The 26,511-nt window shown below is 37.0% G+C and overlaps 1 protein-coding gene across 3 annotated transcripts in view; it reads left to right on the forward strand.

The window, feature by feature from the left end:
• Positions 1–26,511, forward strand: part of HECTD2 (HECT domain E3 ubiquitin protein ligase 2) — a 42,127-nt gene that overhangs the window by 8,530 nt on the left and 7,086 nt on the right. Inside the window, exons 3-18 of one of the 3 annotated variants that reach the window (XM_054206988.1) lie at positions 3,377–3,515; positions 5,108–5,210; positions 6,104–6,193; positions 6,792–6,856; positions 7,907–7,952; positions 9,063–9,172; positions 10,587–10,735; positions 12,284–12,407; positions 14,571–14,667; positions 15,538–15,645; positions 18,303–18,435; positions 22,138–22,226; positions 23,308–23,466; positions 23,931–24,005; positions 24,955–25,042; positions 25,287–25,393. In XM_054206988.1, the coding sequence (XP_054062963.1) occupies positions 3,377–3,515; positions 5,108–5,210; positions 6,104–6,193; positions 6,792–6,856; positions 7,907–7,952; positions 9,063–9,172; positions 10,587–10,735; positions 12,284–12,407; positions 14,571–14,667; positions 15,538–15,645; positions 18,303–18,435; positions 22,138–22,226; positions 23,308–23,466; positions 23,931–24,005; positions 24,955–25,042; positions 25,287–25,393 (1,682 nt within the window). Of the gene's footprint in view, positions 1–3,376; positions 3,516–5,107; positions 5,211–6,103; positions 6,194–6,791; positions 6,857–7,906; positions 7,953–9,062; positions 9,173–10,586; positions 10,736–12,283; positions 12,408–14,570; positions 14,668–15,537; positions 15,646–18,302; positions 18,436–22,137; positions 22,227–23,307; positions 23,467–23,930; positions 24,006–24,954; positions 25,043–25,286; positions 25,394–26,511 lie in introns of those variants that run through there. The other 2 variants (XR_008467138.1, XR_008467139.1) reach the window with 2 other exon arrangements.

The following is a 26,511-nucleotide window of genomic DNA, read 5'->3' on the forward strand; positions in this document are numbered from 1 at the left end:
TGGGCAAACAGCCAGAAATGATTGCTTTTTCTTGTCTTGTAATATTGTGTTATTGCTGCTTATCAACTCAATACATAAAGTTTCAAGTTTCTCCTCAATGGAACTCAAGTGACAGATCTTAATTAATATTTTTGAATGCCAGACAAGCGAATAAATCTATATACAAATCAACTTGAATTATGGCAAAACATACTGAAGTTGACGGTATTTATTAAACATATTACTAAAACTCAGGTTTAGTGTATCTAATTTAAGCTGCATATATTTCAAAGAAAATTGCATCGCTGACAGGGTGCAAGTTAGCAGCTTAGCACCTGCAGCCTCAATTTACCGAAATGAGAAACAGCTTCTGTCCACAGCTGTCTCTTCTACAGATGTGAGAGAGTATTTTCCTCATATTCGGCTGGTTATAAATCAATGTTTAATCCATTTAAAATTGAGAAGACGTAATGCGAGCTAAATGAGAATGACTTGTCTTTCTTAGACTATAAAGATAAGACAAAGCCTTAGTTTCTTTTAAGTCAGTCCATCCTACTTTCAGAGAATGATGTGCAATAGCAGAGCACTTCCATGATGGGATTGTTTGACACCTTGGTATTAATTAATGTAGTATCTATGTGTCCACTTTGTTTTTTAAATTACTACTCTTCTCTTTAAATAGCTTTAAATTCCAGCTGTGAGAGTGGGCAAGGTTCCATATCTATAACCAATGCAATGCTCAGGGGATTGAGGGCAGCTCTGATCTATTATTGTCTGATGAATAGTGGCTGAGTTAAGTCACAATGACAGTGTCTCTGTCATTAGCATGAGTGAAAAGAATCTGCCTTTGGGTTTTGGGGATTTTGTTAGCATCTATTTCCCTGCTGTGATAAATGGAGTAGGCAGCAGAGTAATGATGCTACTTTGATGTTTAGTTAATTTTAAAAAACAACAACTCTTGGAAAAGGCTTAGAGAGTTCTTGGACAATTCATAGAGGATTTCAGTTTTAATACATTGACTTTCGAGGACACTTTTAGTTTATATAGTGTCTTTTATCCCAAATGTACATCATAATTCATATAAATGCTTTTAGAAACGTGCAGTAAATATTGGACTAAAAAAGCATTTTAAGGATATTTGAGAAGACACTGTCAGTAAATGGATGATTGAGTATACTGCATTGGAATATTATTTTTTCGTGTTTTTGTGGGTTTACCTTGGCTGGCTACAAGATGCCCACCACGCTGCTCTCTTACTCCCCCTCCTCAACAGGACACAGGGAGAAAATAAGACGAAAAAGCTCATGGGTTGAGATAAAGACAGGGAGTCCACTTTCCAATTACTGTCACAGGCAAAACAGACTTGACTTGAGGATATTCATTTATTGCCAGTCAAACAAAACAAAACTCCAAAACTTCCCCCTGTTCCCCCTTCTTCCCAGGCTCAACTTCACTCCTTTGTTCCCCATGCTTCTACCACCTTCCCCCCAGCCGACGCAGTGGGGTGAGGAATGGGGGCTGCAGTCATCTCTCAAAACTTTATCTCTGCTACTCCTTCCTCCTCACACTGTTCCCTGCTCCAGCATGGGGTCTCTGCCATGGGATATAATCTTTCCCAAACTTCTCCAACATGGATCCTTCCTGTGAGTTGCAGTTCTTCAAGAACTGCTCCAACGTGGGCCCTTTCCACAGGGTACCGTCCTTTAGGAATGGACTGCTCCAGCGTGGGTCCCCCACGGGCCACAGTTCCTGCCACCAGCCTGCTCGGGCATGGTCTCTCCATGGGCTGCAAGTGGATATCTGCTCCATCATGATCCTCCACGGGTTGCATGGGGACAACCTGCTTTACCATGGTCTTCTCCATGGGCTGCAGGGGAATCTCTGCTCCAGTGCCTGGAGCACCTTCTCTGCTGACCTGGGTGTCTGCAGGGTAGTTTGTCTCCTCTCACAGTGGCCATCCCTGCAGATGCCTTGCTGCCAAAACCTTACCACATAAACCCAATACAATGTTCTCGGATCAAATAGAAAGTAAGGAGTAAAACAGAATGACCTTGTTAAAACACTGCTATTTGTACTTGGAATAGGCAACCAAATTCATTGAGAAGAAATGTTTAAAGATGTTACTGTTTCAGCAGTAATTCTCTGCAAGACAGAAAGCTTGCATTTCCTATTTAATTTATTGGAGAGATTCTTTTAGGAGGCCGTAGATGATCCACAGTCAGCTCTAGCTAAAATTATGTATCACAGAGTAAAAAAACTGACTGGAGACTTGTCCTTGTACATTAGAAAATAGTTGGACTTTGTCGCTGTGCTTGAGATTTTTCTTAGGTGTAGAGAACACCAGTGTTAGTTTGTCTATTACAATAGTTACAATATATATTGTAAATACAATAATGGACAGCACTGCTGTTCATGACTAATAGCTACCAGTCATGGAGTGCTCGGTTTGTTGTTCAAACAGCAAATATAACAGGATCACTCTGGGTAACTATAATTCCATGACATCCTTTGACTTTTTTCTTTTTTTTTTTTTTTGTGGTAATTATCTTCTCACTTGCTTAGGTTGAGTTCCTCATAGGTTCAGGAAGATGTGATGTTCAGAATAGGCACTTTATTTATGCATCTAACTTTAGAAGGCACTTGGCTTAATGTTCAGAAGGTTGAGAATCTACAGCTACAAAGAGATTCTGCAGAAATTCTGCAGGGCTCATTTCTAAAAATGAAAATATGTATGAACTTGGGGTTTTCATGTGTGATGTGAATACTGCTATATGTATACCAGTGCCTGTTGCTGATGTAATACCAGTGTGTCTTGTGCAAGTACAATATTTTGCTATTTTCCCTAATACTGACTTGGAACACAGGTCACCAGCTTTGCTTTTTTTCTTTTTTTTCTTTTTTTCTTTTTTTTTTTTTGTCAGCAGCATGGCAGCAATTCAGTTGTGAATATCTGAATATCAGGCTTGGTTTTCTTTCTTTGTTTTTGTAACAGGCAAATAATTTATTTGCAACTTGGTCCAGGAGCTCATTTATAAAACAGTAGAGGCTACCTTCTTTCAGAAGGCCTTAGATAGGAGACAGTCTGGCCAATTTTCTCCCTCCATTGGCAGGAGGGAGCACGTTGTTCACAAAGACATAGTTAAAAACCGAGGGCACAATTTCTGTTCGTACAGTTTTATTTCCCTTCATTTAGTCGAAGTTTCCATCACGTCTGGGATGGGCACGTGGTAAGAAAAGTACTTGGATGAGAAGGGGTTTGAAGATGTGTAATCAATCAGTGTGAGTTTTTCTTTTTTTTTTTTTTCCCGTAGTTTCTATATCTGTATTTTACTACCTAAATGTTTATGTATATGATGGCGTTATATTTATTGTTCCTTACTTCTTTTTTTCTCATAAGTGAGAGACCTACCACCTATTTGCCTCGATGTACGACAAAAGCAGCGCATCTCCATAGATACACTACCCCAAGAACTGAAAGCACCGATTCCTCCTGAACCTTCTCTTCCCATCCGAACCAAAACTGTGAAAGATTTTCAGTAAGTTACACGGGTGTTTCTAGAAGTGCACTTTCTTTCTTTGGACTTTGTTGAAAAACTAATGAACGGCATAAGGTGTGTCTGCACTAGGCAGAATGTTTCTTTATTGTGGATGTGTTCTTAGGAGGGTATTTACTAAGTCATTGAAAGTGTGGCTTTTAGGTTTTTTGGCCTTATCACCCACAGAGCAGCATTATGCTGCTCTAATACCTTTGAATGTTTTACAGTAGGATAATCTTGGTCAGGAAATCATAGAATCATAGAATGGTTTGGGTTGGAATGGACCTTAAAGATCATCTAGTTCCAACCCCCCTGCCATGGGCAGGGACACCTTCCATGAGACCAGGTTGCTCAAAGCCCCATCCAACCTGCCCTTGAACACTTCCAGGGATGGGGCATCCACATTGTCTCTGGGCAACCTGTTCCAGTGTCTCACCACCCTCACAGTAAAGAATTTCTTCCTAATATCTAATCTAAATCTCCCCTCTTTCAGTTGGAAGAAGTATTCCTAGGAAGAAGCCCGATTCTTCTATTTTTCAAACAGATGGAGAAAAAATAATCACAGTTGCTCCAAGAGATATATGAGCCATATACTCTCCATTGCTCTTTTCCATGTTTGAAATTTTGTGTGTTCAGTGAGGAGAAGGAATGCTTTTTGATTAGTCGGTGTGTGTATTTTGTGGAAAAGGAGACAGGTATAAGAGAATTTGGCAAGAAGTGATCCTTTGTTGGTATTCAGGTGACCTGAAGACCTGAAATTTTTTCCATATTCATTTTTTTGTATCTGTTGACTGCTGCCTAATTATGTAATTATGAATAATTTTATTCTTTCAAGTAAAGTATTAAAAATCATTAGCATTTTTGGTCTGTCCCACTGATAACTTTTAAAAAAATATCTTGTACGAAGACATTATCGGGGGGGGGGGCGGGGGGGCGGAGATGGGGGACCTGGGATTTGTATCATCTGCGCTGTAGATAGCTAAAATAAGTCTGCTTCAAAGACTGGTTGGCTTTTTTGTTTGATTGGGTTGTTTATAAATGTATGATATTATACAAAATTTGATATACAGATACTTGCTTTAAGATCCAATACTTAGAAAGACTTTAAGAGTAAATCAATAGATTTTGTTGTCCCCTTAAGGAACATGTACAGTCGCATACAAAGATTAAGTTTTATTTGAAAAATTTGAAGAGAAATAAAATTATATACAAATGATAATGAATTTGACTAGTTTAGGAGCCTGCATACTTAAATAAATTAGTCTCAGAAATTTTATCATGTCAGTGTATCTTCAGTGTAATCTGTTCTGCTAATTATTTGTCTTAACATAGTGAACTGTGACACCATGAATTAGGATTTTCAATAAGAGACATTGCTCAGGTGTATCAAACACAAACTATGCTTTTTTTCTCTTGCAATACTGTGATCTTAAAATGACAAGGAAGATGTTAGAAAGATACTGATATTGTACTTGTCTGTCTTCTAAGTGTGCTGAGTGAGGAAAGCTTAAGAGTTACAACACAGTCTAAAGACTAAGTGTTTGGGAAGGTTGAACCCTTGTGTTACCCATATTTTAATATATTCTTTCTAGGGATGATGTGGAAAATGCTAAGTCATCAGGAGATTGGAAAGCTGTACATGATTTTTATTCTACAACATTTGATTCTTTCCTGGAAATAAATGCTGCATTTAAGGTATAAAATAACTTATAATACTCTTCCATACTTACAGTGCTTTGTATCTTCGAAGTGTTCACAAAAACATCAGTTAAAGGCTTGCAGCTGGTTACTCAAGGCCACTAAGATCATTTTGTCATGATCACACCTGCCTCTGGTAGACAATCTGTTAGTGCACTGATTTATAGGTTCCAGTTTAAGTAACTAAAATTCCAGTATGTAGTTCATTTTGTGACAATATGACTGTGTAGATACTTTCTACAGAAACTACAGTTTAATAACGTGCAAGCTAATGCAGAGGCCCAGGCAAATCTGGAAACAAATTCCCTGTCCCTAAAAAAATGTATCATATGGGCTCAAGTAGTATAGCTGTTCTTGTGTTGTGATGGCATACTCAGTTTTCCTTGGGAAAGATCATATTTGTGCTTGAAAACTTTCTGAATTCGTGCTAAATTAATATTGCCTGCCTATTGCAGGGCAAAATGCGTTTATGATGTTTAATACGGACTGTAGGGCCCGCACCTAGACGAAATAACCTGTGACTTTTAGTTACTTAACAAATATTGAATGCTTATGATTTTGTTGCTTTTGTCTGATGATGGATCAACAACAAAGATGAAAGATGAAAATAGTTGTAATTTACTATTTGAAGTCCTCTTACGTTTTAAAAATAGAATGACAAGATAAGAGTTACATGAATATTACCAGTGTGTAGGATTACTATTGTTTAGCTTTGTCTTTCACTTACTAATAAAAGCAACTTAGATTCTTATGTTTTGATAAGGAAAATAAATAGTTATTTCTGTATGTGTTTTGTTTAAACTTGCTGTTAAACTTTTATTTTTCAAAGATGGCTAAAATATTGAAAACATTTCAAAACCAAAATGCTTTGTGTACTATCTAACTTACAGAAAGATACCAATTCTCCATTTAATACCATTGAGGACTCTGGAATCAATGCAAAATTTTTGAATGTTGTCTATGATGCCTTATTAAATACTGTAAGTAGAAGAAAAGAATTCATGTTTTAAAACATTGTAACAATTATTTCAGCAAAGAAATATGCTAAGAAGCAAATTATACCATAACTCTTTCTCAGATAGGCACGATTTCTGAAGAATCTCTCAAAACATATTTAAAGTGGTCTCATGAGAATTGCCATAGAATCATGAAAACTGCTCTAATAAAAGAGGAGGAAACTTTTGCTACTAGTAATGCACAGTTTATACTGCGGTAGATCTCAAAAACCACTTGCAAGATATGACGTGACTGTGGTGGGACACTTCATGGTGGGAAATAAGGAAAATGTGAGGATGGGGGTAGCAAAAAGTAGGTACTGTGTCTAGTAAAAAAAGGACGGGAATAATTCAGAAATTCTATTTACAGGTTTTGTTTAAAGCGTTGAAAGCCACCGTTGGCACTATCCAGGCCTCAACTGATAGTCTGTGAGGAAAGATACTTAGGAGCTCAGCATCATAACACAAGGATTTCTTAGATGGCTTGAATCACAAGCAAAACAAACTTGCTTGTTTATACAATTTCTTGTATAGACTGTGTATAATTACATCAGATATGATTTTTCCTCTCCCTTTTCCATAGCCTCAAGATGTTCAGAAGTCAGTCCTAAAAGGAATAATTAATGGTCTGCTACAAGAATGGAAAGGGTAATTATAACAAATGTTTGCATTAGCGATGTGCCAGCACTTACAGCTGATAGAGGTTTTGTCTTTATTGTTTTGCCAAAGAAATAAAATGTTCCCATACAATTTATTTGATTCGTAAGGACTTGTCTCCTTTTGGCTGACAAACCTGCTGAAATGTATCTTGAACTCTGTCAGCTGACATCGAACCTCTGAGAGGCAGCCCCAGCCATACATTCCCCCACAAAATGGCAGCTGCTTGTTGCCAGGCCAATCTTTTGGGCATCTGAACTGTGAGATGAATTAAGGAATTTATCTAGAGTAAAACATATTCTGCCTGCCCTCCCCCCAACAGCAACTAGGATGTTTTAACCTAGATAATTCCTTGATCTGAAGTTTATTTCACAACACTGTTCACATGTGGCAAGAGCATAGAGCGGGCAGTGCAGGACGCAGAAAGGGATAGCCTAAAGGCAGGAGGTCTGGAGATGACAAGACAACATTTCAGCAAGAAGTAATAGAAGTGAGAATGCATAGCTTGATCCACAAAAAGATATAGCAAGTGGCAGCATGTTGTTGTGACTCACCTGTGACCCAGCCCTTGGCTATTCCTTTCTCCACCTTACACTACCTTTTCTTTGCTGCATGTGCATTTGTGGTTCTGTAAAAGCCTTGAAGCAGATGAACAGCAAGAAGTCCAGAGGCTGACGTGGTAGAAGTGTGTGGAGAATTCTGGCAGGAAATATTAAAGATGGGGCAAATAAACTCTTCTGTGGTGTCACCCGAGATAGACAACAGCATGGACTTCCCTCTTACTCTTCAATTCGGAGTTTTTGTTTTGCCTTCTCTCATGTTATGCCACAAAAGACAGATGCTAAAATAGCCTACTGCCTTTAGAGAGTAGTTGGAATCTTTGAGTGTCCTTTTCAGTTTCTGAGAAGGGTAAAGATCCTTAAATATGGTATTCTACGCGTTTTGGCAAAGCAAAGTTAAATTGTAGGGTGCATGATTTCATGACTCTTAGTGTGTGCATATGATGTATACATATGGTTCTGCTTATTATTTCATTCAAAGGCCACGAACAAAAGATGATCTTAGAGCATACTGTATACTTTTACAGGTAAGAAAAATACAGTATTTTTATTAAGTATATGTCTGCTTAACTTATAATCTATAAACCAGTATACTATGCAAACAAGATACTTTGTATAGCTGAGATACTTCACATTTAATTTCCTGTTATAAGAGTGTTTTAAAATATGGAAGAAGTGTAGGGTATGCATGACGGGAATGGGAGCTTAATGGAAGACAGCTGATGGGCAAAGGTTGCATAGATTAAAACTATGAGCTAACAGTTAGACATGTAATTGTTTCCTATTGTTCTGTGAGTTGAAAGAACAAATGTTTTAGCAGGTTATTTGTTCTTATTTCTTCCTTATTCCCAGATTTGCTTTATTGGTATGCTGTAACTCTGATCTTTCCAGAAAGTTTCAATATATGCGCTTCTTTATATTGCTGTAACTTTCTCCAGTGTTGCATTTTACTCAGCAGACTCTCTCCAGTCTATCTGACTGGCAAGGTTGTCTGATTTCTGTCTGTTTTAACCTATCCCCTTTGCTACTATAGTTGACTTGCATTTGTAGCAAATTTCCCATTTAAATTTTGCCAGTGTAGATGAAACCTCTCCTTGTGTGGAGAGGTGTTAGCTGTTATTTGAGAAGATCAGATGGTAATTTAATTTTCTCAGACAATAGTTTTCTTCTCTGGGGTGGTATACTAGCTGTGAATTATAAGGAATATATCCTGCTGAAAAGTGGGAATGTCTGAGCTCATACGTAAGATGGAAAATAAGTTGGGATTGATGTGCGGGAAGACAGGAGCTATGAGAATCCTCATAACCGAGATGGAAAGCACATCACTCAGAGGAGTGTAATTTATGTGCTACACAGTAAATGATAATCCAGACAAATATATTGAGTACTGCCTTTATTACCGGTGGGCTTTCTTTTCAAAAACAAAATCATACTTTTACAATATGGAAGTTATGTATTTTTTATTTGACTAGAAGTTGCAAATCATTTTTTTCATAGGTTTACCACTGTCACAGCAATTTTGTGAATTCCTTTCCTGCGTAATTGTATCGGCAACAACAAACATAAGAAAAAATCCTAATGACTTTTTTCCCTTTTTGCAGTTTATTAACCTAACACATTTTTTTAATCTTTTTCAGAATCCTCAATTTAGTAACACTTCTACTTATGTCATCTATGCTCACTTGCTAAGACAGATAGCAGCCTTAACAGAAGCTGACCATCATTTCCTAGTGCACTGGTCTAAAAAGTAAAAAAAATAAAAAAATAAAATTAAAAATTCCATTTTTAGGATTACAATTGTTATTGTATTTCCATTGATGTTGACTGTTTTATAAATTATATGAAAGTTAATTTAATTACCTAAAGAGGTTGTTTTTGTTGTTTTCAAAGTACATTTGGACATAGTCCACTAAGTGATACTGATTTATAGATGCAAACAGTATATAATGTATAAATATTAATATCTTTACGCAAAAAAGCCTGAATTGCAAAATAACTTATGTAAGTGATTTTTCTATAACAGATGCAAAATAACTTATGTATGTAAAGTTTTTAGATACATGCTTAAATGGTATTATTAATACAAACATATTTATGATCTTTGTTTAAATAAAGGTTTATCTTGCATCATTTGCAAAAGATGCTGTGACTTTGCTGTAGTGTACGAAAACTGCAAATGAAATCAAGTCCCTGCTTCATAGTGTAATAGAGGTGGTGAGAGACCGTAGTTAGGGCATTAGATTTTTAATTAATTGAAATAACTCTAGTAGCCCCTCACTAATAAAGTCATATGGGGGTGACTGCCCAGAAAGTGGCTTTTAAGTTGGTCTGCACGTTGCCTTCCTTATAATGACTATACAAAAAGTTCAGTCTGGGGTAAAAAAAAGTTTGAATGTCCCCATTCACAATTCCCCTATCTCCTAGGGAATCTGTTAACAAAGGATTTTGTTCTCTGCAAGAATGGGAATTATATTTCCCTCACCCCATCCTGTAATATGTCTAAATTTGCTTAGAATTCTGGTATATATAATTTCATTTGAATCAGTGTTTACGAATAAGGTTTACCCTCTTGGTTAAAGGATGCAATAGGCCTATTGACGTTTTTGTTCTTTAAATATGTATTAGAAATCTAATCCATTACATAGGAGAGCTCTTAATTAGAAAAAGATGCTTTACTGTATCTACACATATATGTGTATTGTTGTGATATTATGGAAGTGGTGCAGCACATAATTTAAAATGTGCACTTGTCACAAGTGCATAAAGTATTTTCCGCTCTGTATTCAATAGGACCAAGGATCTTAAAATAAAAAAATCATAATTACTTAGTAACAAAATTGTGGAGTAAAACAGCTAAGGATTTTTGTTTTCTTTTAGATTACTAAAAGTCAAGAACAAGTAATGATTCTATGGCTTGCTTTATTTTTTAAATCACAGATTTTAAAAAGCATAGTTGCATTAAAAAGCATAGGTGCACTGAAGAGCATTGCAGTGTGCCAATATTTAAAAGCATGCTTCTTCAAACACTGTGTTTGGAATTTTGTTTTTATGTATAGGACAAAAGCATGTTTTTTTTTTAAAAAATAACATTGAAATCTGATAATATAAACTCTAGCGTGGACAGGGATCACATGAGAGTAACTGCAGCATATTTGTTTTAGGATTTCACAGAAGAGGTTCAAGCAGCTGGTGGACAGGTTACTGCAATTTATTTCTTTACGCCTGTTTCCTGCAAAACCTGAAGAGTTTCCCCCTATGGTGAAATGTACCTGGTGGATTCCATCAGCAACCAAAGTCCTGGCTTTATTTAGTAGGTATTTTTCTTGAACTGTGTATGTATGTGTATGTATATATATGTACCTTTGTGTGTGTATATATATACATATGGGGGAGTAGTTTATACTTCCCCTCTTCTGGGGGAGACTGAAAGTGATGGTGGCACAGTATGAATTACAATAAAATGCAAAAAAGTGGTAAGCAACAAAAAACATCTTCTATTGGCAAGTCTTCGTACTTGCTTTCCAGTAGAGGATAGTTGCTATGCATTATTTTCCCGTAACAACAACTGAAGATCATTCAAACAAAAATCCACAGATGTAATCAATGGTTAAGGATTCCCTTACATTTATAAAAAAAATTGTTTTAAATGTGTAATTGCCAGAATTTCTTTTGTAACTAGCTTACTCCCACAGAAGCATTCAGCATCTAAGAGAAGTTAGGCAATGCATATGCCTCTTGGGTCCAAAACTACAGCTTAAAAGAAGTAAATCCCTGTCCAGTTCAACATAGGGCGCAGCAAATTTGACCATTACAAATGCAAACACCTCCTCCACTCAGCTCCAGTAGCTTAGCGATTAGAGCATTTGCTATAGAAAATGGGAGGCTTAAGGTCGGTCCCTTTTCTTGAGGGGTAAATCCCTTTTTCCTTCCTTAAGAGAAAATGAAACCAACGAGTGAAAACTAATATTGGAATGAGGATGTTTTCATATCACCGTCAACTTAAAACTTTTAAGTAAAAGCATTCTGCGCAGTCCTGCCTGTCCACATCAACAGTTTAGACACATAAGCTCAACTGTGTCTAAAACCAAGATGTGTGTTGTCTGGTCATTTGTGAAAGAGTTGCCAACTCCTTAATTCTGGGAAAAGGGATAAGTAGTAATTCAAAATACACTACTTTCTGTCTGACTGATCAAAATTAAATCATGTTTAAGTGCAAACAGAGAAAACTTATTAGCTCTTTGGCATTATATGAACGTTACATAATGAGATCGGCAGCTTATACATGAATTGGTTTTCTTCATTTGGTCAAGTACTTAATATTTGTACTGGTCATTCTAAATGGTATATTAGTTACCTGAGGAAACAGGCGTATCTTTGCATACTGTGTTTGTACCCCTACCTTGCCATCCCTTTTGCAAACAGGTATCAAACTCAAAGAGACAATTGTTAACTGGAAAGCACATAGATGTTATATCCATAGCTGTGTTTGAAATTAAATGAAGGTGTTTAAGAATTCCTTCTATCAACCTGTTTTTTCATTGATTTCAGCAGAACTTCCCATTCTTTATCCATGAAACCTTACTTAGTGTATGTCATTAAACGGGCCAGAGTCAAATGGAGGTTCTCTTATCATAAATGGGATTTATCATAAACTAGGGATTTACTGTTTTCTACAGCAATTAATCTGTTGTTGTATGGTGTTATGTTATAGCTCAAATTCTGCAACTAAGACTGAGACAAAGTTATTAGTAGCTGATTTGGCTTAAAGTTTCTGAAGTCACTGGAGCTCTGGATGCCTAGAACACAGATGTGCCGAATCCAGGCAGTATTTTAAAAGACTTTGGTGTTTTCTTTGTAGATGCTGCAAATAGTCTGAACAGCCCTTCTATTATTTCATATACGGATTTCTATAATTCTACACTTGATCATATTGATCTTATGGAAGAATATCATAACTGGCAATGTTATGGAAATTCTCACAGGTAAGAGGAATAATTGGTTGTTTCTTATTAAGTAGTATTTCAAAGCACCACATGTATGCTATGTATATCTATCTTAAATACAGTGTATATATGGTATACATACCTTTTATATGTGTATATGTAGCCACATTAAGTACTGTATTTTATTGGAAAATCATAGTATAGCTACTACTTGCTATACTTACTACTGCACGGATGCAAGATTGACTGTAATAAAACTCATTCTGCCTTTGCAAACTGGAGAAAAGATGTAAAATACAGATGATAGTAATAGAGTTTATTATTTACTGTCATAGACTTCTAAGACTTGGACTGTAGTAAGACTTCTGTCTTACTACAAATGTATTTTAACCTACAGTACATTCATAGAAAGGCGTGTTGTGTGCATACTTGCCACTTAATGATGAAAATTTATCTAATTACCTGTAGATATGTGGTTCAGATCATATTTGTTCCATTGAAATCAATTGTACTATTTCTGTTACACGAAAATAAACACACAAGTTAAATCTTTACAAAGCTTGCAAAGGTATTTCTCCTCTTGAGAGGCAGACATTAGTGTGACTTAGAAAGATCTAGAGAAACACTGATTTCATTTCTCTGCTAAAGTTTAAAATCTTATTAATGTTCTCTTAAGAAAAATGTTATTTTTATAGCTGTCTCTTACAGCATATCAGCATGTATCACTCAGTCTTTACAGCTTGAATCATAAGGTCAAAATTTCCCGATATTTCAAGACTTTTCAGTGAGCTGATTTAAGACATCAGCCATCCAAATGTAGCTTTTTGTTTATTGCGTGTGCAATTTTCCTTGCCTTTAGCAGCAGTTGAGGAAAACTTGGAGAGCATAATTTGCTCCACCAAAGCAGGTTTTTTAGGCTAGGCTGCTGTCTGATACCTGATACTCTGCTTGGGAGGGAAGAAAAAAAAACTAAAGCAAAGCACACCATCAAACTCCATGATTCACGAGAGCAATAAATGTACAGTAGGCTTTGCATAGTCTCAGTCAAAGCATTGGAATCTGAATACTGCTGAGCTTCAAAAAAAATTTATTTTTTTCTTTTTGCATTGACACCATCTGGCTGTTTTGGCACCCACATCCAAGCTTATAAAAGGGCTGTGAGATTTCCACCTGCTCCAGTTCTTTTCAGTTAGTTGGGACACTGGGAATCAATATATATCAACACAAAGTTTTCTTGATACATAACTTCTGTAGTTGAAGTGCAGACTAGCTCTATTATTCTCACAGTTTAATTCTTTTACTCTGTTACAACCATGCATTTTTCCAATTTTACATCTCTTAACTCTGTATTGTTCCAGTTAAAAAAACAAAATAATAAAAACCCCACAACAACCCCAAAGAATCACAATCAAGACTATATGCTTAGAACTAAGGAGGCCAAGTAGGAGCAAGTCCTGGTTTACCTTCCATATGAAATATTTTGAAATACATAATTCTTCAAACTAAGTCGACATTCCTTGGTAAAACACTTTGGATTAGGATTTCCAGGAGACCAAGTGAGAATATTTTTCCTCATTTTCCTCTCTTTCTTAAAGACGTTAGAATCCAGAGCTTCTCACAGGCAGGATTCAGGGTGTACATGCAGTCTGGATTGAAGATGTGCGCATAGAGTCTCAAGCTCTGGTGATGGATGAGTTAAATCAACAAAAAATTTACCAGAATAGCCAGTAACAAAAAAATCTTTTACCTTGATGATTTCTGAAGTATTTCAAAATTATTTGATTGCAGTGGCTGTGATGTGGTATTTTAGAAGTCTTAAACACTTGTAACCCTGGGTTAAATCTGACGGATCTGTGCTAAAATGAGTTCCTTTGAAAATCAGTTCTGCAGCCAATATGCCAAACCAGAAATATTTCTACTGTGCACCGAAGAATGCTGCACTGAGATAGCTGTTTTTCTTATATTTAATGGATAAGTATTATTACTAATTACAATTACTAATTACAATAACAGTTTGTTGTACTTAATTGAGTATCTATGTATACAATGCAAAAATAACCCAGCAGCTATTTGCAAATTACTATTAGTGGAGGGAAGGTAGTTACTGAATGATAATGCAAAGATTCATTCCTGTATTCTTAAAAAGAAAATAATATGCTAGATGCTGAAAAGGATATATTTTGTCGTCTTTTCTCTTGGTAGGTTTTCTTTCTGTCAATACCCATTTATTATTTCTATAGCAGCAAAAAAAGTTATTATTCAAAGGGACTCAGAACAACAGATGATAAGTATTGCACGGGTAAGTCATTTAGTGATAAATATTTGTATGTCATCCATTGGTATCTTGTAAGTTTTTGTTAAATTGATACTACAAACAGCCTTTCATCACAACTTTTAGTATTTCGGACTACCCTGAAAAAGAACTTGAGCCATTTCACTATTACTAGTCTAAAAATGTCCATGCTGGATTCTCTCAATATTTTTTTATTTTTATGTGCTTAGTTTCAGGATACTTAGCGTTACGGAGAATGAGTTACAGTAATTTGTCTTTTTGTCTTTTTTGAGAAACCAGCATAATGCGCTAGCATGTTAAATTAGAAAGATAATTCAGGAATAAAAATTCCAGGAGAATTTTGGGAAGATGTGTTGTCACGGAAGACCAAGATGCAACTGCATGTTCACAAATCACAAAAGAGGTACTGCTTCTGGGCAGCCTCTTCTGTTTTGAAAGGGGCTTTGTCTGCCTCCTTCAGTGGTAATTCTCTCCAGGTGCTAGGCGATGCTGGTTTCCTCAGTGCTCAGGGTGGCAGCACCGCCACCTGTCCATTCCTGTCTTACTGGATGTGTCTTGGGAATAGCTAAGTAAAGCACATGCCACTCTCCCGAATCTTCTGGGTATGTTTTTAACTACTGGGGAGTTTAAAAGGTTGCTGCGCAATTGTCACCACCTTGTTAAACTTCCTGATAAATTAGTTCAAATATCGTGTAAATGCTGTCTACGGTAGAAAAGAAATTGCTCTCCATCTCTTAGAAGATACTGAAGCAGCTATCATATTAGGGTAATGTCATTAATGCAAGATACTAAGGACTTTTTACATTTAACAAGTGTGGCACTTGGTTTTTTAAATGAAGATATTGCATTTATGATGTTTCTTTTTCATTCAAATAGCAAAGCCTTGTGGATAAAGTCTCTCGCAGACAGAAACCTGACATGAATATGTTGTTCCTAAATGTGAAAGTGAGGAGGACGCACCTTGTTAGTGATTCACTTGATGAGGTAACAAAAAATTTAATTAAATGGTGTATTGCTGCAGAATAGCTACTGCACTTAGATTTCAGTTTGATAAGTCATATTTAAATCTTCTGCACAAAGAGATTGGTAATATAACTGTATAATACTAAAAGAACTAATACTAAAAAGAACTGAATTGCTGTCACGATAGCAGTGCTGCAGAATAGTTTGGGTTAGACCTTCTGAACTTCGTTTTCCATCCTCATGCAGCTCCATAGCTAAGCCCATAAAAAACATATATGTTTGCATGTCACGCATGCAAATTGTGTTTGCAATTTTTGTCTTAAGAATACAGTGCATAATTATCAGGTTATGTAGGACTTAGTTCCATGGTAGGAGCATGAATAGTACGTGACTAATCACTAATGAGTTTGTTCTGTTCTAATTCTTGGAATATTTTTATTCTTTTCCTTCACTAACTTCTCTATCCTATAAGAATTATTTTAGGCTTTCTCTTCTTAAATTCATAGAATGGTGTGGGTTGGAAGGAACCTTTAAAGACCATCTAGTTCCAACTCCCCTGCCATGGGCAGGGACACCTTCCACTAGACCAGGCTGCTCAAAGCCCCATCCAGCCTGGTCTTGAACACCTCCAGGGATGGGGCATCCACAATGTCTCTGGGCAACCTGTTCCAGTGCCTCACCACCCTTACTGTAAAGAATTTCCTCCTGATATCCAATCTAAATCTACCCTCTTTCAGTCTGAAATCGTTACCCTGTGTCCTATCATTACACTCCCTGATAAAAGAGTCCCTCCCCATCCTTCCTGTAGGCCCCCTTTAGGTACTGGAAGGCTGCCGTAAGGTCTCCTCAGAGCTTTCTGGGCTGCAAGCGCACATTGCCGGCTCATGTTGAGCTTCTCATCCACCAGCACCCCCAAGTCCTTCTCAGGGCTGCTCTCAAGCCATTCTCCGCCCAACCTATATTTGTGCATGGGATTGCCATGACCCAGGTGCGGGACCTTACACTTCGCCTGGTTGAACTTCACGAGGTTCGCACAGGCCCACCTCTCAGGCCTGTCCGGTTCCCTCTGGATGGCATCCCTTCCCTCCAGCATGTCGACTGCGCCACACAGCTTGGTGTTGTCCGCAAACTTGCTGAGGGTGCACTCAATCCCACTGTCCATGTCACTGACAAAGATGTTAAACAGCACTGGTCCCAGAGTTCTTATCTTGATTTTAACTAATTCCTCACATTCTTGAATGTGTTTTGGTTTTTTTAGGCTTTTTTAGAAAGGAAACAGATGTGTCCATTAAAGTAGGCAATTTTTCAGTATCCACTGAACCTCGCTAATTAACATTATTTAATGAAATCTAGTTCCCTCCTCTTTCATAGAATCATAGAATGTGTTGGGTTGGAAGGGACCTTTAAAGGTCATCTAGTCCACCCCCCCTGCAGTAAGCAGGGGCATCTTTAACATATTTCTCAACACTAAAACCAGCCTGTGGTGAAAACAATACCAAACAAACTGATTACTCATGTTCAGAAAACATAAGTTTAAACTCTTTTTTTGCTAGATGAAAGCTTATCTATCATGGCCTTCTCTCCTAAGATAGAAGAAATGAGTGGTAATGCTGCTTCCTCTCAGGCACTGAAGGGTTGGTTTGTTTTGGGTTTTTTTACTGCACTGAAGTAACCAAGAGCAACTTCAAGACTTCTGATAGCCAAAATATTCTCCTATTTCTTTCTTATGTTTTTTTCTGCCCATCTCAGGGAGGAATAAGAATACATTATATTATCTGTATTCTTAAAAGTGTGGGGAATTGAAGGTGGAGGAAAGATTTATTATTTGTATTTCAAATTTAAGAAAACCATTTGCAAAGGAAAATCACTGCAGCTAAAAAAAAGTTTTTGTTAAATAATACAAATATCTATAGTTATAAAATTTGTGCAACAGGAATTTACTTGAGCAGCTAACAACATAGAAGTTATTTTCACATGCATCTCCCTGACTGGTTTAAATACTTTCTCTGGAGCTCGCCAGTAATTAATGATTTAAAGAAAAATTGTATAGGGACTTAATCTGAAAGATCACCGCTAAGCGTGAAAGGCTGTAATCTAATTCTTTGCAGATCTTTTGCATACCTGGATGAAATGCTGTCTCTTAGGACAAAGGAAGAAAAAGAGCTTGTTACCATTGTCTAAAAAATTTTACAAAACATCTGATATTTGCTGGCAGGTATCTTATGCTGAACAGAACAGTGTCCAAATATTGAAAACTTTAGCTACCTCCTTATTTCTAAATATCTCCAAAGTATGTGTAACTTTTTTTTAATCTACCATTTCTTCCTGGCAGAATATTTTCTGTGTAGGTAAAAAATTACATAGATCCAAAGTATTCCAGACTCAACTCATTGTATCTAGTAGTTTATTAAAAGTCTGTTTGCACATCACTTAACTTTTCAAGCCGAGCGAGTGGCACCATGTGCAAGGTACTTGATGATGTCAGGAAGTGATGACCGTCTTGCTTCTGCAATTCAAACGTTGTCTTGATATACTTTTGACCTATTAGTAGGAGATAATGCAAATTGCTAGCTTAAACAAAGCAAAAGCAGTGGAGGCAGAGAGGTGTCCTCTATGGCTAGAGGTAGTGATAATACGTTAAATCTCTCTTTTCTTCTTCCCTACCTATTTTGCTACAGCTAGCAAGGAAGAGGGCAGATCTGAAAAAGAAGTTGAAAGTTACATTTGTAGGGGAAGCTGGTCTTGATATGGGTGGCCTGACAAAAGAATGGTTTCTTCTTCTGATTCGCCAGATTTTTCACCCAGATTATGGTGAGTACTCATAAACGTTCTCAAATACAATGTGAAAATTTGTTCATTTTAAATTATCAAGAGAGTGATGCATAAGAATTCTTCATTAATCCAGTATTAGGCAGACCAGTTACTAATTGATGTAAAAACAAAAGTAGGCAAGTTAGAATTGTATATAGATGAGAAGAAGCTGTGGCACAGAGGAAGGTAGAAGAGAGTGGGAAGTACCTGAAGAGCTTTGAAGATCTTGGCTTTTGACAAGGAGGTGGAAGCATTGCTGAAAAACGGAGATTTTGCTTCAGTGGTATGCCAAAATTAGAGCGTGAACGAATCTCTGATCAATGGAAAAGTTTAGAATTAATATTAGGATTCAGCTTTTTAAGACTTTAGCCATGCTAAATCTTGTTCCTGAAACAGGAGGCGCAGTGTTTATGGTTTGTTAGTATCCCTGGGCTAGTGAGCATATTGGATATGAAGCAGGAGGATTCAAGACTGGCAGGAGACTTTCCTTGAAGTTCTTGCTGTTGTATCTCTGTGGTGTTACAGTGTTTCCATCCTTATCCAGAGAAAGGATCTTGATTTACCTCTGGGCAAATGGGAGAAGGCCATCAACTATTCTATGGAGTAGGGCAAGGATAATTTAAATCTGTTATAACTCAAATGGAATCAGACCTTTGAAAGGGTTGTTTCCATTTCTCTTCTGAGTAGAAAACTCCTGAGAATTTTCTATCATCACTTATGAATTGCTAGACCTACTAACAAGCTAAGAAGAATAAGCAAAAGCTATGCAAGCCATTGAAACACTGACACTTGTCTGCCCTTGGAAATTTTCTAGAATTCACACAAGAATATGTTTGCATTCGTATATTTGGATTTAAGAATACATTTCTTCCATTTAGCTTAATATGTTGTTTGGTTGCAATTGGAATATGATATTCCTGTTCCAAAATAGGAAGAGATATATAGCAGCCTCTGAAGTAGATGGTTTAGCAAATACTCAAGTGGCGATAAGGCCAAATGTATTTGTTTGTCACCTGCCATCCTTGCCTCTTTCTTCTCGTGCTGCATTTTCTGTTTTTACACTGCTGCCGGCTGTCTTCATATTGCTAGTTTAGGGAGTCTTCCTGGTTTTCGTAAGTAGCTACAGTTGGGTGCTGGTACTGTGCTCATTTCTGGCAAACGGCTGACTCTGGCCTGCAAATGGTTTCCATTTGCACAGGTAGTTGCACTGATATAGATAGATAGTCTGCAAATTCTAGCACTATCACTGTGATTAGTATAGATAGAAGTTAGTTCTTACTTGAGTTTCTGTCATCATATATTCTGTTTGGGGTATCTGTGTGGCCAGTATTCTTAAGTGGTCTGAGATGCTCTCAGGAGAGCAAGGTCCTTCAGTGAGATGCAGGGACAGTATAGGCAGATGTGAGACTCAATGAAATAGCCTGCCTCTGCTGTTACCAGGACCTGTGAGCTTATAATGATATTTGCAGGCCCGAGGTGGGGAAAAAAAGGAAGAGTTTTTGAGATTGGAAGACGTGAACGAGCATATTTGCTTTACATTGCTGTAGATGGATCTGCATGGCTTTTTTCCCTGCTCTGATGTTTCTCAAATGAGTCAGCTTTTCTCAGCTGTGCATGGATATAGTACTGATGTTATAATAGGTTAAAGTGTTCCCAGGCTGGCTCTTAAATTAGAAACACTGATTTCCAGGGACTTCAGCATAACACCTGCTAGTTGTTGGTAGAATGCAAGAGCTTGTCTGTCTTTGCCTGGAAGTGTTCTTGTCCCTTAAACATGTGGTCCTCTGTTGTTTATCGGTCTCCTTCTGAAGGTCCGGAGTTTTAAGTCATAAATATGTCCTCAAATTTGCTGAGATCCTTATTTGCCTATAGCCCTTTTTCTAGTAAAAAGGGGTCTGTGTGGAGAGATGACATTTGGTGATAACAACCTTGATAGGAAACAATTTATCCTGGAGAAAGTGTTCTGTAAGTTTGACAGCTCTGTTAGTAAAAAAAATTGTGTTGTCAGCAGAGCTTGGTAACTGATGAGTTTGGAAACATTTGCGAGTAATTTTTTTTCACCATCTCTGGCAGGCTTCCACGCTTTAAAGTGTAAATTCTTTCATTGATATAACTATCAGCAAAGCGTGGGAGGAGTTCAGAAATGTTCTCGTCCCTTGGAAAGGGACTGTATACTCTGCTGTCTTTAATGTTTAAGTTACAAATACCACATGTCAGAAGCTTGAAAGGAAAAAAATAGGAAAACATCACTGTTAATACCCTTTCTAGGTTAGCTTATCCTGCAGACTTAACCCCTGAAATTAAAGAGCTCCCAGTTAACTCGGTTGTCTGCCCTTCTGTGTGCGTTACGATGCTTTCTTTGTTTCAGTGCAGACAATTAATAAATGGGATTTGAGACCTATTTTGTTTCAGCATCGCTGCCATTTTTCAGTATGTGAACCTTGCTCTGCCTTACATGCAACTCTTCTGTTGCTTCTGGTAAAGGCACTGTCTAAACCTTTAGTGATGAACACCTTTTTGAGCTACAGTTCAAAAAATAAAGTTAGATTGTTAGAAGAGTCGGGGGGGGAAAATATGAAGGCAGAGTTTTACCTATAAATTTTCACAGGAACTAGATCTCCCTGAGACATCAGTTGGATTTTTGTTGTTTGTTTGGGTTGATTTTTTTTTTTTTTTAATCCAAAGGAGTTTGATTTTTTTCATTAAAATATTGTTTTTCGCCAATTTGATCTTCAAGCATAGATGCAGTAAGCTATTGCATACAAGATGTCTTTAGAACTATTCAGTGCTTTGGTTTGTACACTGAATGTGGAAACAATAATAAACTGTCAGCCCATTCAAGCCCAACAAATTAAAACCAGTCATCACATTTCATGCAATTTACTTCTGTATTGCCGGAGTTAATTTCACTGTTTGTGCACGCTGAAGTAGAGTGTAAGTGTCATGCTTCTCTGAGCACTACTTCCTAGGCATCTTAAAGCCGTTACGTGGTATCATTACGTAATTTTTTACTTTCTATCACTCTTTAAAACAGAATGATCCATATCTGATGCAAATAGCAGTCAAACTGGTCTATCGTCATGATTTCAGTAGGATCTAGCTTGCCTTTTAGACCAGTGAGTGGCTTTTTTAGGGTGTTTGTGTTTGGGGAGTTTCTTAACTTCTCTGCAGTTTTTTTGACGGAAAATATCAAACATACTCCTTTGCTGCTAGTGTGTGTATAAGATAAATCTTTTACAGCTTTCTATTCTAAGAAGGAAAAGCTTATGGTATTTGTATTATGAGATTCACGCCAGTCTTTTTAAAGATTGTCATCTGCTATTGACCCAGGAAGGGAGGAAAAAAATGTGTCGGCATTGCAGCAAGAACTTTTTTTGGTTAGACAATTAACGTTTCTGGCTGTACAGATGATGAAGTACAGAGACAGTGCAAACTATCCACGACTGGAGGCACTGAAGAACACATTCCACCAGCACCCAATGGGGCTGGTGGGCTTGGGCCTGCTTTGGGCTTGGCGCTTGGTGGTCCTTGCCCAAGCCCCGGCAGCCTCCTGCTGTGGGGAGAAGACGGGGCTGAGAACAAGCATGGAGATACAGGCACTCCTAGGAGCACTTTTAAGGGTACATACGTGAGAAAGATGAGGGGTTTTTATGACTTTATTGAAGCTCAGGCTCTGTAAAGGCCACCGTTCCTGTTCTGCAGGCATGTTCACCTACCACAAGGACTCGCACTGCCATTGGTTCAGCAGCTTTAAGTGCGATAACTATTCTGAATTCCGCTTGGTTGGAGCTGTATCCTTTCATGTCTGCTAGACGGTGCTAAACGAGCAGCCATTCATTGAGCTGGTGTGGGGGTGAAATAAGGCATTGATTAAAGCTCATTCAGATGTTGTATATACGAGTGTGTTCCATTTTAAATGCATAAAATAGGCATTCAAGCAAGCGAACTAAAAATAGGAAGAAAATGGTGGTATGTGTCACATTTTGCAGTCAGAGAACACTAGAATTAAGATTAAACGTGCAACTTTTTATGTTTAAGTTGCAATTTTTTAGGTACTTCCACCTCCGAGCTTCATTCAGTAAACATAAATAAGCCTGTATGCATTAATACTTCACTTAAGTCCCTGCTGATCAGTATGTGGCTTTTTTTTTTAACTGAATGGAACCACATGCTATTTTGAGCATAAGTTTATTTCCTAGGTTTTCTGTTGTGCTCATTTATTAAGTCCTCAGGCAAATGATTCATGATAATATATGCTTATAACGCCACTAAGACGGGATGATTTCCCCATTTTACCGATTGCAGTTGGACCAGGTGATCGTTGTAAGTTTCTTCCAACTGAACCCTTCTATTCTAGTGGGAAGCTAATTGTGAATTGGATTCTTCTAATTTTCAGGATAATTTCAAATTTGTTTCATGAGATACATTTAAATGTGCTAGCTGATGAGCTTTAGTGCCAGTGCACGTTTGTCTTTATGCTTTTAAATTTATTTAAAAGAAAAATGGCTATATTGAGATCTCGCTAGAATTTTTGGATTAAAAAATAGATATCTACAGTTCTCTTTAAAAACCTTTTTCATAACAATACTTTGGAACAATTTATTCTAGAAATGCTTATATAAAATATTATGATGAAGATACTCAAGCTTTCTTTAAATGTGCATCATTTAGCCATTTTAACTACTATTTAGTTGTAATACAAAACTGCATTTGAAATTGTCAGTCCAAAAAAGTTAAACAATTTCCATTCCTTCTGTTTAGTATGTATTAGACTATGCTGAGTAAAACCTTAAACTATTTCTTCCAAGTTACTTAAAATATTGACTTTAATAAGGATGTGTGGGGTTTGCCCTTAACGTTTGATATGTACAGCTTATGGGACTTGCTGTATATAACAGCATCACCTTGGATATTCGTTTTCCACCCTGCTGTTACAAGAAATTATTGAGTCCTCCTATTGTTCCCTGTGATCATAACACACTTGTAGGCATTTGTGATGTCACGTTAGATGACCTGTTTCAGATTATGCCCGTAAGTATCATGTTTTTTAAGAGGCTAAATCACTGATTTAAAACCTGCTTTGTTTATATTTAATGCTTGAATTATAAACTCTTTGGAAACAGCCTTTTTTTCTGCACAGGCTGGTAAAGTCTCCTTTTCTTCTGTTGAAAACAGAAATTCTCCATGTTTTCTAGCATAGCAGAATTTTTGTTGATCTACTTGAAGTTAGAATACCAAAATCCGATATGAGCATTCTAGACATGTTTTCTGTAGTAAGAAGAAAAATGTAAGAGTTTCTACTGAAATAAAAATAAATAAATATATATATACACACACACACATTAATTAAGCAGTGAGTTTTAATTTGTGTATGCATTTTGAATATACAGCTTTTTCCAAGATACTTTCTGTATAAAGTAATGATTCTGGCACGTCCTTGAAAGTACCACGCTTAGTTTTGTAGATTTACTAAAGAGTTTTTACTCATGTTGTAGGAATTGGCCCATGGACTAAGTGAACTTCTATCCTATGAAGGCAATGTCGAAGAAGATTTTTACTCAACCTTTCAGGTCATTAAGTACACAATTATAAGTGATTCTCAAACTTGTTCGGTAATTTTTACCAGTGTTTCTGCAGTGGAGTGGCCTGCTGCTGTGTGATTGCCGATTGTTCGGAATATGAGTGCATGGGCATTAAAACTTGCTTCAAGAACCTTGTCTGGTCCTGGGGTCTCGGGGCACACAGAGGCTGGCTCCCTTACAGGGCTTTAAGCTGTTGTCCCCTGGCACAGTGTAGGTGGACCTGGGTACTGACTGCCAGCTCTTTGCTTGCTCTGACACCATCACCTTGCAATCGGTGACCTGGTTTGTGGAATTCATCTGGCTGCAAAACAATCCCTTTTCTGTCCAATCCAGATGCCAGTCAAAGCTTACTCTGGTTCTTTTGTACGCTTTGTCCAGGAAATCTCACTTGAACAATAGCCTGACCTGCATGTCTAACTGCTTCTTCAATCAAGAAAGCCTTTTTCGTTTATTCATTGTTTTAGAACACTTACTAGTTAATAAAATTTCACACTGTTTTATGGATGTGCATTGGACTAGTATTGACCTTTTTTTTCCTCAGCTTTGAATTACGTTATTGTCAGACTGTGTAAGAATTTTTGTAAAGTGGGTACTTTAGAGTTCCTAGGTGATCTACAGTGGAACAAATACCTTCTTAATTGTATTTGATGCTCCTAAATTGTTCTTTTGTATGAAAAGCTCTGTGACTCGAGAGCCTGCAGGTCAGTTCAATATGCCACTGTGTAATAGGGTCAATTTTTCTACTTAGAATAGCAATTTCTTGAGCAATTTGTTGAAAATTGTAATATTTAACTTTTAAAAACCCGCAACCCTCAGAATTACAGCATGTGCTAGAGAGAGACATGGGAAATACATGAAATAATAAATACAAGCTTTGTAATTTGTGAGTATGTGAATGTATTTTCCAGTACTGACTTTGACTCCTCTTCTTCTCCAGGTTTTTCAGGAAGAATTTGGTGTTATAAAATCTTACAACTTAAAGCCAAATGGAGACAAAATTCCAGTCACAAATCAGAATAGGAAAGGTACTTCAATCCATATTAACTACACAGATTTGGCAGATTGAAGTTTGTCCTTTTTTTCCTTCTTATAAGCCAAGGTTTTCTTTAACAAAGTGTGAAAATGAGATTTACTGTAGTCCTTTCTGGTATGCCTACCAATTTAATAGTATCTAAAATGAAATGCATTCATTTTCCTTAATTCGGTACAATTTGAGAGAGTACAACAAATGATTATTCAAAACAAAATAAAATGTTTTTCTTTTTTTAGAATATGTGCAGCTCTATGTTGATTTTCTTCTCAACAAATCAATCTACAAACAATTTGCAGCTTTCTATTATGGATTTCACAGTGTCTGTGCTTCATATGCATTACTGGTAAGAATAAAATGAAACATAACCCTTCGCTTCCGGTTCAGATGTGTGACAATGACTTATCTAAATTAAACAAATTACACTGGATGATTTTAGGATTTGTGAGTAATCTTGATTGATCAATGGAGTCGATTAATCCAATATAAGGAGAAGAAATTAAGCAGGTAATCAACTGTTACCTGTAGTGTTCCATTGAAAAACAGATAAATGAAGCTCCACGAATTAGCTTTATCGTATGGATTCACAGGCACTTCAGGGGCTCTTGTGTCAGCGTTTACAAGGATTCTCTGTATTCCCTATGTTTATGAGCAGCAGAGCAACTCTGTCTGCGTGCTCTTGAGTGACTCTGAAAACACCTATTACTTTTTGCAGGAGGAACACTCAGTGAGGCTGAGATTAAACATTCTTCCATGTTCAGTCCTGTTAGGCTGTTGGAATGCCTCTTGTAATTTGCATCATCCCTTATGCAGTAAGAAGAGAAAGAAGAGGCAATTACAATTTGCATGAGATTTTCTTCATTCCTGTGAAATTAGCCAAGTATGACACACTTGCAGCAAAGTGAGATGTGACTAACTGCAGGGAAGGTTCTGGAAGGAGAATGAAAATCCATTGAAATGCCGTGACATACTTTCATGCAATTTAATGATACAGTAAATGAATAAGTAGATTCTGCAGGTCTAAGTTTAGTCGTTGTTAAATGTGGTTTATTGTTATGTGTATTTGCTTTGCGCAGCAGTGTGTACAACTGAGAGTCAAGTTCCGTCAGTCAGTGCTACTCATCAACCGACACTGGGCCTTTTCAGTGTAAATGAAATGGAAGTTGCAAACACAATTGGGATCAAGACCCTCCCTTTGAATTCCATATGTACAAACTTAATTTTCTTCCCAACCCATTTGTAATATTAATCAAATGATGAGCAAGTCAGTGTAATAAATCTAAGAATGGAAAAGAAGTGAGGAACAAAAGAAATATGCTAAAATATAATGTTACCCACTAATTTGCTTTTTAATATATACAGTAGTAAGAGATTTTTCAAAGTAATGAGGAATTCATTTTCACATAAAACAGGATGTATCGAAGTTATAGTCTTTTATTGAATGATACTGTTCATTTTTCTATA

This window comes from Rissa tridactyla, chromosome 6, assembly GCF_028500815.1.
Source record: "Rissa tridactyla isolate bRisTri1 chromosome 6, bRisTri1.patW.cur.20221130, whole genome shotgun sequence".
Classification (NCBI taxonomy): Eukaryota; Metazoa; Chordata; class Aves; order Charadriiformes; family Laridae; genus Rissa; species Rissa tridactyla.